The following is a 14,182-nucleotide window of genomic DNA, read 5'->3' on the forward strand; positions in this document are numbered from 1 at the left end:
CTGGTGACGTTGGTAGAGTCATCTAAGTCAATTAAAAGATGTAAAGGCCGGTGTAGTTTAATGTATTATTCACTATGTTTTTTTAAACATGTTATAACACAGTTTTTAGCAAGTACACCGATGCAACATATAGTGTTATGGTATAAAAATTATAAATTAATCAAGAGTCATAACGTTCGCAATCTTTAACGTAATATATGTATACATGCACATAATAAGCATCAATTCATGGCACTGTTAATATTTGACTTAATTGCGAGTTGACAAAAGTAGGAGTTTTCGTAGTACCAATTTGCATCTATGGACAGACGGACATAGTAGGCATTCTTATTTAAAAAACTTGAGGAGTCATAATTATTCTGCACACATTGTTAGCCAAAACAAGGCCTCTTGTATCTATATATTTTGACTGTTTTTCTTCTGTAGGGTTAGATGTGCGTTTGTGTAAAACTGCAATTACTACATTAGACTCGAGAAGTGCCTTTGAAAAACGGATTGTAGTAAAATAATTTATTTATGTACATGCTCAATATATAGCACCAGTTAACAAATACTATAACAAATGCATACATATGCGACAAATTGTTTGTAAAATTGATTTAAAAAACAACACTACAACTATTACACTGACATAAGTTTTAGATGTATGGACTGGATTCTTTTTTTTGTCCTTACATCGGGGTCCATATTTCAAAACACCGATATATCATATCAGTCACACATGTTTGAGTACTTCAAATCGGTCTTACAACATTTATTGCAACGAAATAATTAAAGAAACTTTACTAAATCCAGATCATTAACAATGTGTTGTCCAATTCAGGCAGCTTAGATTGTATTTGCCTCACAATAAAATCGTACACCAGGAATTGTGCATGTCATAGGCTGTGCTGAAAACCATGTATACATTTCAGCAGCAATCAGTAAATTACAACATATTCACTTGTTTTTCGTTGAAAACAAACACATCTTGCAAGGCTTGTAGTCACATTCTTCGTGAAGTTAAACCGTGTCTTCAGCTAGAGTTCCTCACTCATCATTTTTTGACTCTAAGTCGTCTGTTGACTAAGACCAATATATATTGTGAGTGAATGAAAGACTGCTGTGCTAACTAGCTTGATTTTACATAGTTTAAAAAAACAAGTTGACAATAAAATATTTAATCTAAGGTCACTGCTTACATTTAAAACTAATATGTCCCTTACGAAATACATTTTAATAAAATACACAGAAAGACGTGACTGTAAGTTGTAACACAACTTCACCAAAGAATTGAAGTTTAATATTTTACCAAATATAACATACTTGACCTCTAAATATCAACTTACGCTGATAGTGCATATCTTGCTTCATGGTGCAATCTCGTTTCTAAAAAAATAATATAAAAAACATATAGGAAGATGGCATCAGTGTTTATGAGACATGTTGTTTTGGGATCCCTTATTTCTGCAATTAAGAACCAGATAATAATACATACTATATATATGTATTCATATGTATATCTACGATTGCGTCGGGAGACTGGCATTATCACATTTGTTTTCGCCCAACCATGCAGTATTTCATGTAGACATTTGAATACCCGATTATATGTTGTAAAAAATCAAATGTGTAAGCAATTTAGTGGTTTTTATTACTGTATATTGAGCATTAGGCATGTACACCTGGTAATGTGTGCAACAATTGTGAGAAGCCTCTTTTCTTTCAAGACCGAAATCAAAACTAAAGCGTTTGAAACTCGCGCGGCTTACGTTTATATTATAGATGATAAGAATCCACGCATATTACGCGCCGCGTATATACTTAAATATTAATTGTGGCAAAATTATTTTTCTTTTTACTTCCTTTAAGACAATATTTACCAAATTTGTAGTTATTTAAGCAAAGTTGTCTCGAGGAATGGTGTATATCAAGTGCTTCAATGGCGTTGCGAAGAATATAGCTGACATTGCGTGTGTTATTAAATGAACTATTTCAACTACTTTATACGACACGCGACATGCGTTAATGGGTCTTTCTCTGCCCTTCCTCGATGGTCAGATTAGTTTCAGACAAGCATGCACATCAGCGCGATCTGGTCTGGCGTTACCCTGTCCGTTATTAACCCATTTATTCCTAGTGGACTCTCCCATCCTTCTTAATTTGATCAATTTATTTCAAAAATTAGGGATGTCTAGTATATTTATTTCTATATTTAGACTATTTCTTACAGAAATTCATTTAAGCAAACAGCGCAGACTCTGATGAGACGCCGCATGATGCGGCGTCTCATCTTGGTCTAGGCTGTTTGCAAAGGCCTTTTTTCTAGACGCTAGGCATAAATGGGTTAATAAGACTGCAAAACCATGCATGCCGTTTGTGACATCTGCTTACCCGATAGTAAGTCAAATATCGCTGATTGTTGCAATATGCCAGATGGATTACTTTTAATTATATTTTGCATGTGTTTTTTTCGTTTTTAACGCAATAGAATTACGCAGTAGCAAAACGGAGTTGTTGCGCAATTACGATGTGGTAATTCGAAGTTAAAAAGCAGTGCATCAGAACATGAGAATAATTCGTAGTTTTGGTTTAGAGCATTTGGTGATGCAGGCTACACAACCGTACTTGGATTTCTTATGTAGTAAAACAAATTCAAGAAATTGACCATAACATCACAAAAAATAAATATTACACATAACCGTAATAAATTCATCCTTTATCATCCCCTTAATACGAGCTATTCATTCATAATAATAAACATGCAGTCATATTAACATGGCAGCAATTATTTTCTATCTGAAGTGCTAGAATGAAGAATGAAGCATATTATACTTACAAAATTGATATTTGTTCTAATAGGTCGTCTGTTGGAAGGCATTACCGGTCTATTATTGTCGGCCATGAAGGCCTGTGGATATGTTATATCCCTCTGTCTAAGGTTGCGTAATGCTTCAATCTAAAATGATAAAAACATCTTAATAGCTATTCACCATGTGTTGTTAATAAACATTCGTTAAAGATAACTTTAATATCAGTGACAATAACAATATGCACGCGCTTGCTTAATTTGTATTACTGACTAATTATTGTATTACTGAAAATAAATATATAACTTAAACATAATTTAGCGAGTATGGGAACTTATTTTGTTGATAACAACTATATAATGCAACCAACTAACAACGAAACCTTTTTTCTGGCATGATAATAATAGTTGATTGTTTGCCTAATTACTGAAACCAACAAGTACATGTATATACACCAATAATTTTTACCCCCACAGTACAATGAAATTTTTTTCTAAAGTGTAACCATAATACATAACAAATAACGTTCCTCTAGGCATAAATGTTTTACAACAATAATAATAATAATAATAAACTAAAGTTAGTTAAATAGTACAGTTTTTTATTTGATATTAACATTAAAAAAACAAAATTCACAAACTTTTTACCACATTTTAAAAACTGTCGGCTCATGGCGTGTCAATATACAGTGATTCACGTTATTTTCATTTACTTTAACATAGTTTATATGCAACGTGGCACACAGCGAATGGATTTGTTGTACAACAGATGAATAATATAAAGTGCTGTCTGTCGAGGCGCATCGAACGATGGATGGCTTGGCAAAAGACCAGAGACCAGAAAGGCTCACCAGAAACATTTTGCGGGAAAATGTATGGTAGCGAAATAAATAGCCAAGCGGTTCCAATAGTTAAACGATGAACTATCTCACAAATTGTATTGTATTTGTTTGCAGAATATGCAATCACATTGTACAAGTAATATACATTCTTACTTGGTTTTGATGAACGTTAATCGGTCTATTAAATACTATCCAAGTAACTGATTCATAGCAACCCGGTTGAGTAAACGATCCTTCATACGTCATAAAATATTCGATGTTCGGAAGCAACGAGGCGAGATTCAACTCTTTCAATCGCGCCCTTTGTCCTAAAAAACATAAAACATAAACTCAAATGATCTTCAATTTTTACAAATCATGTCTAACTGACATCAAAACACGACGTTGCAATAATTGATAATATGTGAACTCACGTGTTGTTCCTAATAAAGTCGCATAAAATGTACATATTGTACTTTCCACCACTTCTTTAAAAGGGCCTTTTCACAGATTTTGGCATGTTTTGAAGTTTGTCATTAAATGCTTTATATTGATAAATGTAAACATTGGACATAAAAAGCTCCAGTAAAAAAAATCAAGAATACAATTTTTTTTCCAAAGGTATCCCTCAGCAGGGCTCGAACCACTAACCCCTGGATTCTGAAGTAAAACGTCTACCACTTAGACCAATCGGCCATCCTTCCGGACACAATGCCAGATTTATTTTTTACTATATATAAGCAATCCTCGTAGTTTCACAAAATACAACGACAACAACAGGACTCTCAAAATTATTAATTCGTTTCGCGTTGCAACGCTTTATAATTTTCGGGTTTTTAAATCGTCAAAAGATGCATATAATGGCTATTTTAGAGCATGGTAAATGTTGAGTATTACGGTTTCCTTACAAATATCATAACTAAAACGAATATTTGCGAATCTGAAACAACTTTTTTCAATTTTGTCAATTTACCCAAAAGTGAAAAGGCCCCTCTAAACGTACTCAGTACAATTTTTCGGTAAAAAACAGCAATTTCACTTCAAGCAACCTTCTTGGCATACGTGTCAGGATAGTTTTGTGGCGAAATAGTATACTTACAAACACTTATTTATTTAGTTTTTGACTTCTTTAAACGTTGAAATGTCAAAGGTTATCCTGATGGTAACAGTCAGTGTATTTTTTTTATGATAAAAGTTGTTTAATTTAAAAATGACTCAATCACTGATGTCAATTAAGCCGACGAACATGTTTCTGTTATGAATCTAAAAAGCTTTTTTGAAGTAAAGACAAAAATGAAATAGCTCTATTGTTATATGAAGCTAACTAATGATGCATTGATCTAAAATTGTATCCCATTTGGATATAGTATTGTAACGTTCTGCGTTACTGATTGAAAAAGTAGGTGAATATAGTATTGCCCATATAATCAAGTAGTGTGACCTACATAACTAAAGGAGGAGGTTACTGTTTACTGCGGGCTAAATATAAAATCAATCATATTTTTCAGTTTTAAATATTTCTATCGATATGTTTTTACTTGATTAGTGATTAGGGTTGTATCCGTGTATGATAAGATATATTGCATATATTTGGTTGTAAATTGTTGACGTTTATTATATGTAATTTAGACAAACCATTCAGTAAATACTGATATTGAAATACGTGTATGCTTTGAAAATATGTTCTAGGGACTACAGAAAACAGTATATCATTATCCTATTAAAAATAGGATATATATTAACGTTTTCAAATCATCATCTTTTATCGCGCTTTTGTCTTCGGTAAAACACCTACATGTTAAGAAGTTCAGAATATTGGTATTGTTAGTAAAGCAGAAAATAACACATGATTTATTACTTATATACTGTAAAAGGGTCATGCTATTTTGACACGTGTCCTTATCGTCTTATAGCATGACCATTATTGATGTCGGAACCGTTTGACCACGACTTAAATAGATCGACTCATTTATATTTATTGTAATTGTATATACTGTGTTCCTTACTAAATACATTTCGCTAACAAATAACAATTTTGTTCTCACGTGGACTATGTATTATGCAAGGCATAGAAGCTGTAAGTATTTAATATAAATATCCAAGGCCATAGCCCTTTTTTCGTATGTACGTGTTTGTTGTGTACAACATTTGATGTGTTCCTTACTATTGATTCATTTTGTTTGCAATATGGGATAAGGGCAGGAATAATTCTGCACTTCTTCAAGCATTGGATGTCTTGCGTTTTTATCATCGGACTATAAAATGTCCGAAAGCTATTTTGCCGATTAATTAAAAAGCCTCACTGGTTTCTCAAGTGTACGTAAAGTCCATCCAAATAAATAATTGTAATTATTTGCATTTAAACGAGAAAACCTTCGAGTTTAATGGTTATTAACAATTACACATTCACACAAAGTCACGTGGAATACGCCTAAATACAGTTTTGCACTACGACATACGTTTTTGAAATATTATACGCAGTATAGTAACCGGAAATACACATTACGAAAACATGCTCTCCATACTTTAAGAACAATCATTTTGCCAATAGCAACTTAATTTCTTAACGTAAATTTTAAACACATCGTTGTAGAAATTTAACAAAAAAGGCCTTTTTAAAATGTTCATTTTTGATAATTATAATGTCAAACGATGTCGAAACAAGTGGTCTTTTAGACATATTTAAAACTCAAATGCTAAGAATGCTTCGCTTGGGGAAATGGCCTTTTTGCACAGTAAAATCGTGAAATGTCCGGAGTACTTCTGCCCTCAGTGTTTACGTGTAAAATTATAATCCAATCATAAACGAAGGATGAAGTACATTTAGATAAAAGCCAGACTGCGTGTGTTTTTTCCAGGACATTTTCAGTTTGAAATTCTACGCATGAAACTATTCGAGACACATTTCATTATTGCGATTTTAAGAGACTATGCAATCACCAAAACTATATTCGATTAATGTAAACATACATATGAAAGCTGTTGGCTTCCAAAATAAAATAAAAGCTTTCAAAATAACCATGCATATGTTTATAATTATGATCACTGACCGTACAAGCCAAACTTATGTAATGTAATAAAGACCAAACAGATATCACCGATATGTCATCAAGCATTAAGTGGTATTATGGACACGATTGTCATTATGATTCTCACGAAGGTAACTTTGACATTTTAAAGTTGTACATGTATAAGAAATGCGAGATGACAAAAATACTGCTCTTACCTTGATACAATACTAACTGACTTAAATTTGTCAAAATTTCAAATTCTGGATGCTTTATTCGACCAGTCTGAAACAAAACAATTCACATGTACATATTCATAGTGTGAAAGTAAAACGATAGTAGTCGGGTTTAACCGAGAACTAGATATCGATGTAGTTAACACTGTAAGAACAAGCGGCGGTAAATTTTCATTCTGTTGAATTTTCATTGTTGAATCGCTTTTTATTCCGTTACATAAAATCCACCGTTTATTGACAGAAAAAAAAGCCAAATTAAAAAAGGAATCGATGGAAGAGTGTGTCGACATAAGAGTTCAAATGAACGTTCAATAAAAAGGTCATGTTGTGTATAAATCTATTCTTTACCAGGAACGGTGTCTGTAAATTGAGCTTATTTATGTGTATTGTACTTTTCGAACACAACACATGATTGTTCATATTGTTTTTTACACGAATCTCCGATTTTATTTTTAATTATTGTGTACTGACGATTTCAGTTAAATGTAATGCACCTGCAAGTGAACTCAATCCTTGTTTCAGGGACGCTCTTTTTCAATGTATTTGTTGTAATGGTAGTCTGATGATGCACACTTTGTTGTTTTTGTACCTTATATATGTATATCAAACTTACATTTTGTATGTTTGTATGTTTGATCAATGCATCGTAGACGTTCACCCCTTTTACAGTCGACCTTTCGTAAGATAAACGTTGTGACTTATGAACGTGACACTTTAAGGCAGCATAAAGTAAAATAGAAACTGTATTTACCTGCAGAAACGCTGCTAATATGACGACACCCCTTGGGGCATTTTGAGCATGTGTCAGATTGTTGTAAACGTCAGAGTTGTAGGCTATAAGATGCATCTGAAACAGTTTTATGCCAACAATTCAACTTGTATATAATTACAGAAACCTTTTTATCATTCATGTAAACATTCTTTTCAAAACACAAACACAGGAAAGAACAAGTATTTAATGAATTATGTAATATTTGTGTAATGAACACATACTTAAGTTTCTTTTAATACCGTTTTATTGGTAAACTATACTTAGTTTGCAAATGACATCAAACTTATTAAAACATACGCATTCAAATAATACAAAAGCCTACCTCCCCGTCGAAGAACTCTCCTGCTACAGTATGCTCTGAACCAGAGCCATCCAAGCTACCGAAATGCAATTTTATTTGAGCCAAAGTGTATGTGTAAGACACTGGTCCCATCGTTATATTCAGCGGTGGAAATGCATCCGTGTTGTTGACCTCGACTGTCAGATCCACGCCCGTGTTGACGACCACCCCCGTAATCTGTGGAAAATAGGAGGACGACTATTTAAAAAATAATTTCTCGATTCAATTAAATATATCCAATGTTAATAAAAAAATTCAAAGCAGATGAATGTTTGACAACATAAACTCATTTGCAATAAACGTTCACAATAAGTTACTGAATTGTAGTTGTTAAGATTGCACATTGCTAGGAATTGAATATCGTTAAACAAACACAATTTCTAAATTGTTACATGTTCAGAGAAATGTGTTTAATTTGGTTCTACTAAACTTTGGCTTAAGATTTTATAGCAAAAAAGGTAGAACGCCATGTGATTTCTGCATACGTTTCTATGCTATTGTTTAATTTGACAATTGTTAAAAGTGAATTCGATAAAGCTACGATATATTATGTGTCTGTTACGATGTTTCACACCTACCGTTTTTCCTTCAATCGCAATATGTTTCAACGTTGGATCGAACAGAAGGTCATTTGGATCGATGTCAATCGGTGATTGGTTCTTGCCTTTGCTGCACATATACCACTCGTGGTTGATTTTACCCCACATGCTAGGTCCCGAAATCCCATTGTAGGTCCACCATAGCGACCATAGTGTGCTATCAGCTGCAAAATGCAATAACATATTTGTGATAATTTATTAGGAATCAATATATGTAATAAGATATCAGTGAAAGTGATATTCCCTTCGAAATAGTCAACGCTGTTGCACAGAGCCGCTCTTAATAAGATAAGTACCTTTGCCACTTAAAAAATGAACTGCAAAATAAACTTCTATTCGTTTCTTAATACATAGTAACACAAGTAAATGACGTGGTTAGGTCGTCAGAAACCTAATACTTCAATCTAGCAACCAATGAAGACGCTATCAAAAGATTTATTTACTCATTTATTTAATCCACTATTTTCATAACAGAACACCAACTACAAACATACACGTATTGCATCTGGGATCACCGCCTTGGAAAGTTCAATGAAAAGATTGGTGGTATCAAAAAGTATCAAACTGTAAATATAGTATACATTTATACATGGTGAATCAATTTAGCCCAAAAGTAAATTGTTTAATATAATGCCGTGTTCTTGTAAGACACTGTTACACAATTTAAACGACACTAGAAAGCGTTAGTTTTTAATATACTTTAATGCGTTTCTATTTGTGTACATTGTTTTTGTTCAATTTCCACCTTTGTGTAATAACCTTATTGAACACAACGACTTTCCCATAGCTTACAAACATAGACAAAGGCCGTGTCCCAACAGAGTTACTAATCTGAAAATAGAATTCAAAGAATTTGTCTTAACAAAACTCTAATTCACGCCCTGCAATAATATCAAGATGAGTTTGTTGATTCTACTCTCAGCATATGAGCCGTGCCATGTCAAAAGGGGGTTTAATGCATGTACGTAAAGTGTCGTCCAAGATTAGCCTTTGCAGTCCACGTAGGCTAATCAGAGATGTCACTTTCCGCCTAAACTAGATTTGTGCTCAGAAGAGACTTTCTGTTAACGAAAAGATCATAAAAGCGGAAAGTGTCGTTCCTGATATGTCTGTGAAGACTGTACAGGCTAATCTGGCACGATACTCTACGGACATGAATTCAACCCCCCTTTCACAGAGCACGGCTTATATGTATAATTGTATGCCTTAACGACGGCACGCATTCGTAGGAAGAAAACATTAATATTTTGATTTTCATCTTTTAAATGTTCCGGATACAAAATAAATAGTTTCCTTTGTTTAGAGCCATATTAAATTTTCTCTTGATAAGCAGATAATATGAAATTTGAACCTATTAATCCTTAATTCCATTATGCCTGCTTTATGCCTTATAAGTACATGATATTCTTTGTTGGTTGAAACCGTAAACACATGAATGAATATTTGTTAAGCTTTGTGTGTGTGTTTTCATTTTATATATTAAAACTTAAAGACGTTTAGAGTAACTAGTAAATCGCATACAATGTCAAAAAAGATATAAGCGGGAGCATGTGCTGGGTTTTAGACCAACAGTTATTTAATTGCACAGAATGTTGTGTTCTTCTCTTCCGGTAGCCGTTTTATGGGAGTAATTAACAAGCCCTGCTTCTCTGCTAGACAATAGTTTGGATGAAAATGAAACTTTAAAACCATTTTAAACATGGGCCATGAGAAAATATCAAGGAAAAAAAGAAAAGGTAAAACTGAATATAATAGTTTCAAAACATCTTTTAATTTATTCTTGTTTTACGATTTGAAGTGTATAAATGTATGCAATTTTTGTATGACGGGTTTTGATAGCGCTAAACGCCAACACGAAAACACAAAGACAGTTTTGTCGACAAATATAACCAGTGTCGTATCGGTGCGTTTATATATTGTTACCGTGTGTTGCCATTGGGGAGTAAATTAAGCCTGCCAATATAAAATCACGACAAATGATATAAATGTCGTTCTGGCGTGGAGTCATGTTGGCTCCTCGCAAGCCAACCAACATGAAAATGAACGACACATGGCTTAATTTTTGTTCACGTCTGTTGTAGTTTTGGCGCCTTTCAAAGACGCCAACACGAAAAAAAACATATCTCATAATTATTGTATCGGTGATTATATTTAACTCTCCGGCTCGTGGTTGTGTTGGCGCTTTTCAAACGAAACAACACACAAGAACGATGTGGAAGATAGCATCCCCCGTAGAAAATAGAAAATGTCAGACCAATTTGTCATACATCAAAGCATGTCTAATTGTTTCACACGCATTCATCACAAAGACAAATTGTAATCAAGAACTACCATCGAATTGTTTAATACGAATGTCAGTGAATGAATCGCGCATTTCTTAATTTCCCAATTGTATGATATGAAACACTCTAAATCGCATTTCCCGGGAATTCTAGACGCACAACTGCAATACGTCGCACAATTAAGCTCCAGTCGGGACCTTTGTATGTCGACAAATGGCATTTCTATATGACTAATGACAACCGCTGTCATTGCTAATATTCGGGAGCACTGGTTCGAATAAATGCGTTTAATACATGGGGTGAATCTCAGAATACTTATTGAAAACGTTTCGCTAGCATACATACTTGAAGTGAAGGAGTTAAGCGACCGCTGAAAAGAAGTGTATTCGAAGTTTCTGTTTTAAAACGTAAACCAAAACATTAATATGAACGAAGAATGTTAAATAAAATTAATGCACTATATTAACATGAACCATAAATAAAATGTTGTAAGTTTACGGTACTGAGATGTTTACTCGTATATGTTGCACACACGGCAATCGAAGCTGTGTGACGTTTTAACAAATCTGCGCAAAGTATCGGATTCCTCTTTTTTAAATCAGTGTTTTATCGTTTTTTGGAAAACAAATAACAAAAATACTCTCTAATATAATATTGTGTCGTAAAGCACACATACATATGGCTAAAACACTTCATGCAACAAATATTGAGGATAATAAATAAATACCTGACAAAGAACATTTCTATTTTATAATTTATAAGTTATATTATTGTGACTTTTAAAACATTTTTTAAATCTTGACGTTAAAATATTATTTCTGCGATGTTGAACAGCGCTAGGTTTTATGCAAACAATCTTCACAATCATTCAACACTTGAATTGCACTTGCTTTTAACTAAATTAATGAAGATAAAGTAATTGTGTTGCGAAAACTCCAAATTTTACCAAAAAAACGGACCATGATTGACTTTATCAATACGAATGGAATTATAGAAAAAATTTCCAACATTTTAAGTACAAGGTTTATACTTTTCAACTTTTATAATTGTGTGTTCTTTATATGAAATACATATGCTATTATGTGTTTACAAGTTGAATTTCAATTACAGTGTATATGTATGGTGAATACCATACGTTAATATTTTCGTGAGGCTTAAGTCACATTTGATATGGCGTATACCTCAAAACCTGAAACTATCATTTTAATATACAGTTGATTGCATATCCAATAGACTTGTAAATGCATACTTTTGAACAAACTCGAGTACTTTACACAAGTACTACATACATATTGTAAAATTAACTAACTTTGCAAACAATAAAATATTTCATCACGCAAAATCACATTATATTTGAACCGTTTTAAAGCGTTTAAGAACTTAGTTACATAAATGAATCATCGGCATTCAATTACAAGAGAGATCTATACAAAGAATCGTCACCACACACCGATAAAGTAATTACTTTTAACACTCGATCCGCCTTAAGTACGACATTTACACAATATTTTTACAGAAAAAAAAAGTTTTAACTATTTGTTATGTTCGTTTATTTTATGAATCAATTGTATATTTGTGACTAAAATCCAAATTTTTATGGGCACACATGTGACAGTAAACTCAAAATTCGAGTTTTAATTAAACCAGTAAAAGAAATAGTATGTAATTTACATTTTTCTTATTATTGCTATAAATACGTCAATTTGCAACATGATAATTGAAAAATTGTATTGTATTATCATAAAATATCCCTTGCATGTACATGTAAACATGAAAAAATCTGTTGTAAACGTTCAATATACAGTATAATTGCATCAAAACTTAAGAAGTTACGGGACAAAGTTACCATTTACGGGACACAAGATATAATAAGCAATTATTTAATAAACATTATTAAATCTTTCATGTTTCTTTATCTTTTTTTTCATATAATGTGTTTAAATACAAAAAATATCAAATATAACCCAGATATAAATATGAAAATCACATTAAAACATAATTAAAAAAACTGCGTTATTTTTCTATTTTGGAAACTACGTTCAAGACAATGGTCGATCTTATGTTCTGACGTCATATATTACTCAAATATAAACTTGGATGCGCGTTTTCTGAACTTGTTAAATATATCAGTTGTTTTTTGCATTTTTCTTTAAACATTTATTTTTATTTTATAGTACTCTTATAAGATTTAAACATAAACATAAGGGCCATAAGTTATATATGATTGTATAAAATACACAACTGGGTCATTACTTTCTGTAACTGATGTGAGATAAAAAAAAAACAAGACAATATTCAATTTTTGCAATATGAGATGTCTGTATGATTAACCCATTTATGCCTAGTGGAATCTCCCATCCTTCTAAATTGGATCAATTTATTTCCAAAATTAGGTGTGTCTAGTATATTTATTTCTATATTTAGAATATTTCTTACAGAAATTTCTTTAAGCAAACAGCGCAGGCCCTGATGAGACGCCGCATCATGCGGAGTCTCATCTGTGTCTACGCTGTTTGCCATGTCCTTTTTTCTAGACGCTAGGCATAAATGGGTTAATAAAGTGGTTCAATCCGAATATGTCTTATTTTTTACAATTGTGTTCATACTCATTATGTGTTCTCTTTATTCGGCTCTTATTTTAATATCTTATTCAGATAATTGTTGAAACTGTGTGTATGCCACAACATAACCTCGTAAATATAAATGCATTTATTAGAATTATTATACAATTGGAAACATGAGAAAGGTTTATGTTCAATTAAACCAAAATTCGTTTGTTTTGTTAAAATGTATTGAAAAAATCTTATTTTCTGGAACAGTTTCGAATTAAATCCTAATTGTGTGTACATTTGGTCATTCCCAAAGCGAAAGGTCATCAGTTTCTGTGTGAGACTCGCAAAAGTGTAATGCATGTTTGTAAAGTGTCGTCCCAGATTAGCATGTGCAGTCCGCGCAGGCTAATCAAGGACAACTCTTTCAGCCTAATTGGATTTTTGCTAAGAAGATACTTGCTTTAAACAGGAAATATTATAAAAAAGATAAGTGTCGTTCCTGATAAACCTGTTGGAATGCACAGACTAGTCTGGGACGAGACTTTACGCACATGCATTAAACCCCCTTTTCACAGAGCGCGCCTTATATTAATTTGAAATATTGATGTAGCTGTTGGAATAATGTTCATTAATTTGTATTCGAAACTGCTCATCGATGTATCAATAGTGGAATGATATATATTTACAAACTGTTTCACCTATTCAATGACTTTTGCTTTTGTTTGAGTACAATGATTTCGTTGAGTAGTTGTATGCTTAATTCTTATATGTTTCCTTCTATATT

General features: G+C 32.6%; 1 protein-coding gene across 1 annotated transcript; it reads right to left on the reverse strand.

Moving 5' to 3' along the window:
* Positions 1-318: 318 nt before the first annotated feature.
* LOC127879995 (carbonic anhydrase-related protein 10-like) lies at positions 319-8,721 on the reverse strand. The gene is made up of 8 exons (XM_052427168.1): positions 8,544-8,721; positions 7,948-8,142; positions 7,605-7,700; positions 6,836-6,902; positions 3,784-3,938; positions 2,819-2,938; positions 1,329-1,368; positions 319-1,065 (listed from the first exon to the last, which is right to left on the reverse strand). The coding sequence occupies exons 1-8, from the start codon at positions 8,670-8,672 to the stop codon at positions 1,037-1,039; spliced, it is 831 nt and encodes a 276-aa protein (XP_052283128.1). The 5' UTR covers positions 8,673-8,721; the 3' UTR covers positions 319-1,036.
* Positions 8,722-14,182: the final 5,461 nt, after the last annotated feature.

Source organism: Dreissena polymorpha, chromosome 4, assembly GCF_020536995.1.
Source record: "Dreissena polymorpha isolate Duluth1 chromosome 4, UMN_Dpol_1.0, whole genome shotgun sequence".
In the NCBI taxonomy this organism is placed as follows: domain Eukaryota; kingdom Metazoa; phylum Mollusca; class Bivalvia; order Myida; family Dreissenidae; genus Dreissena; species Dreissena polymorpha.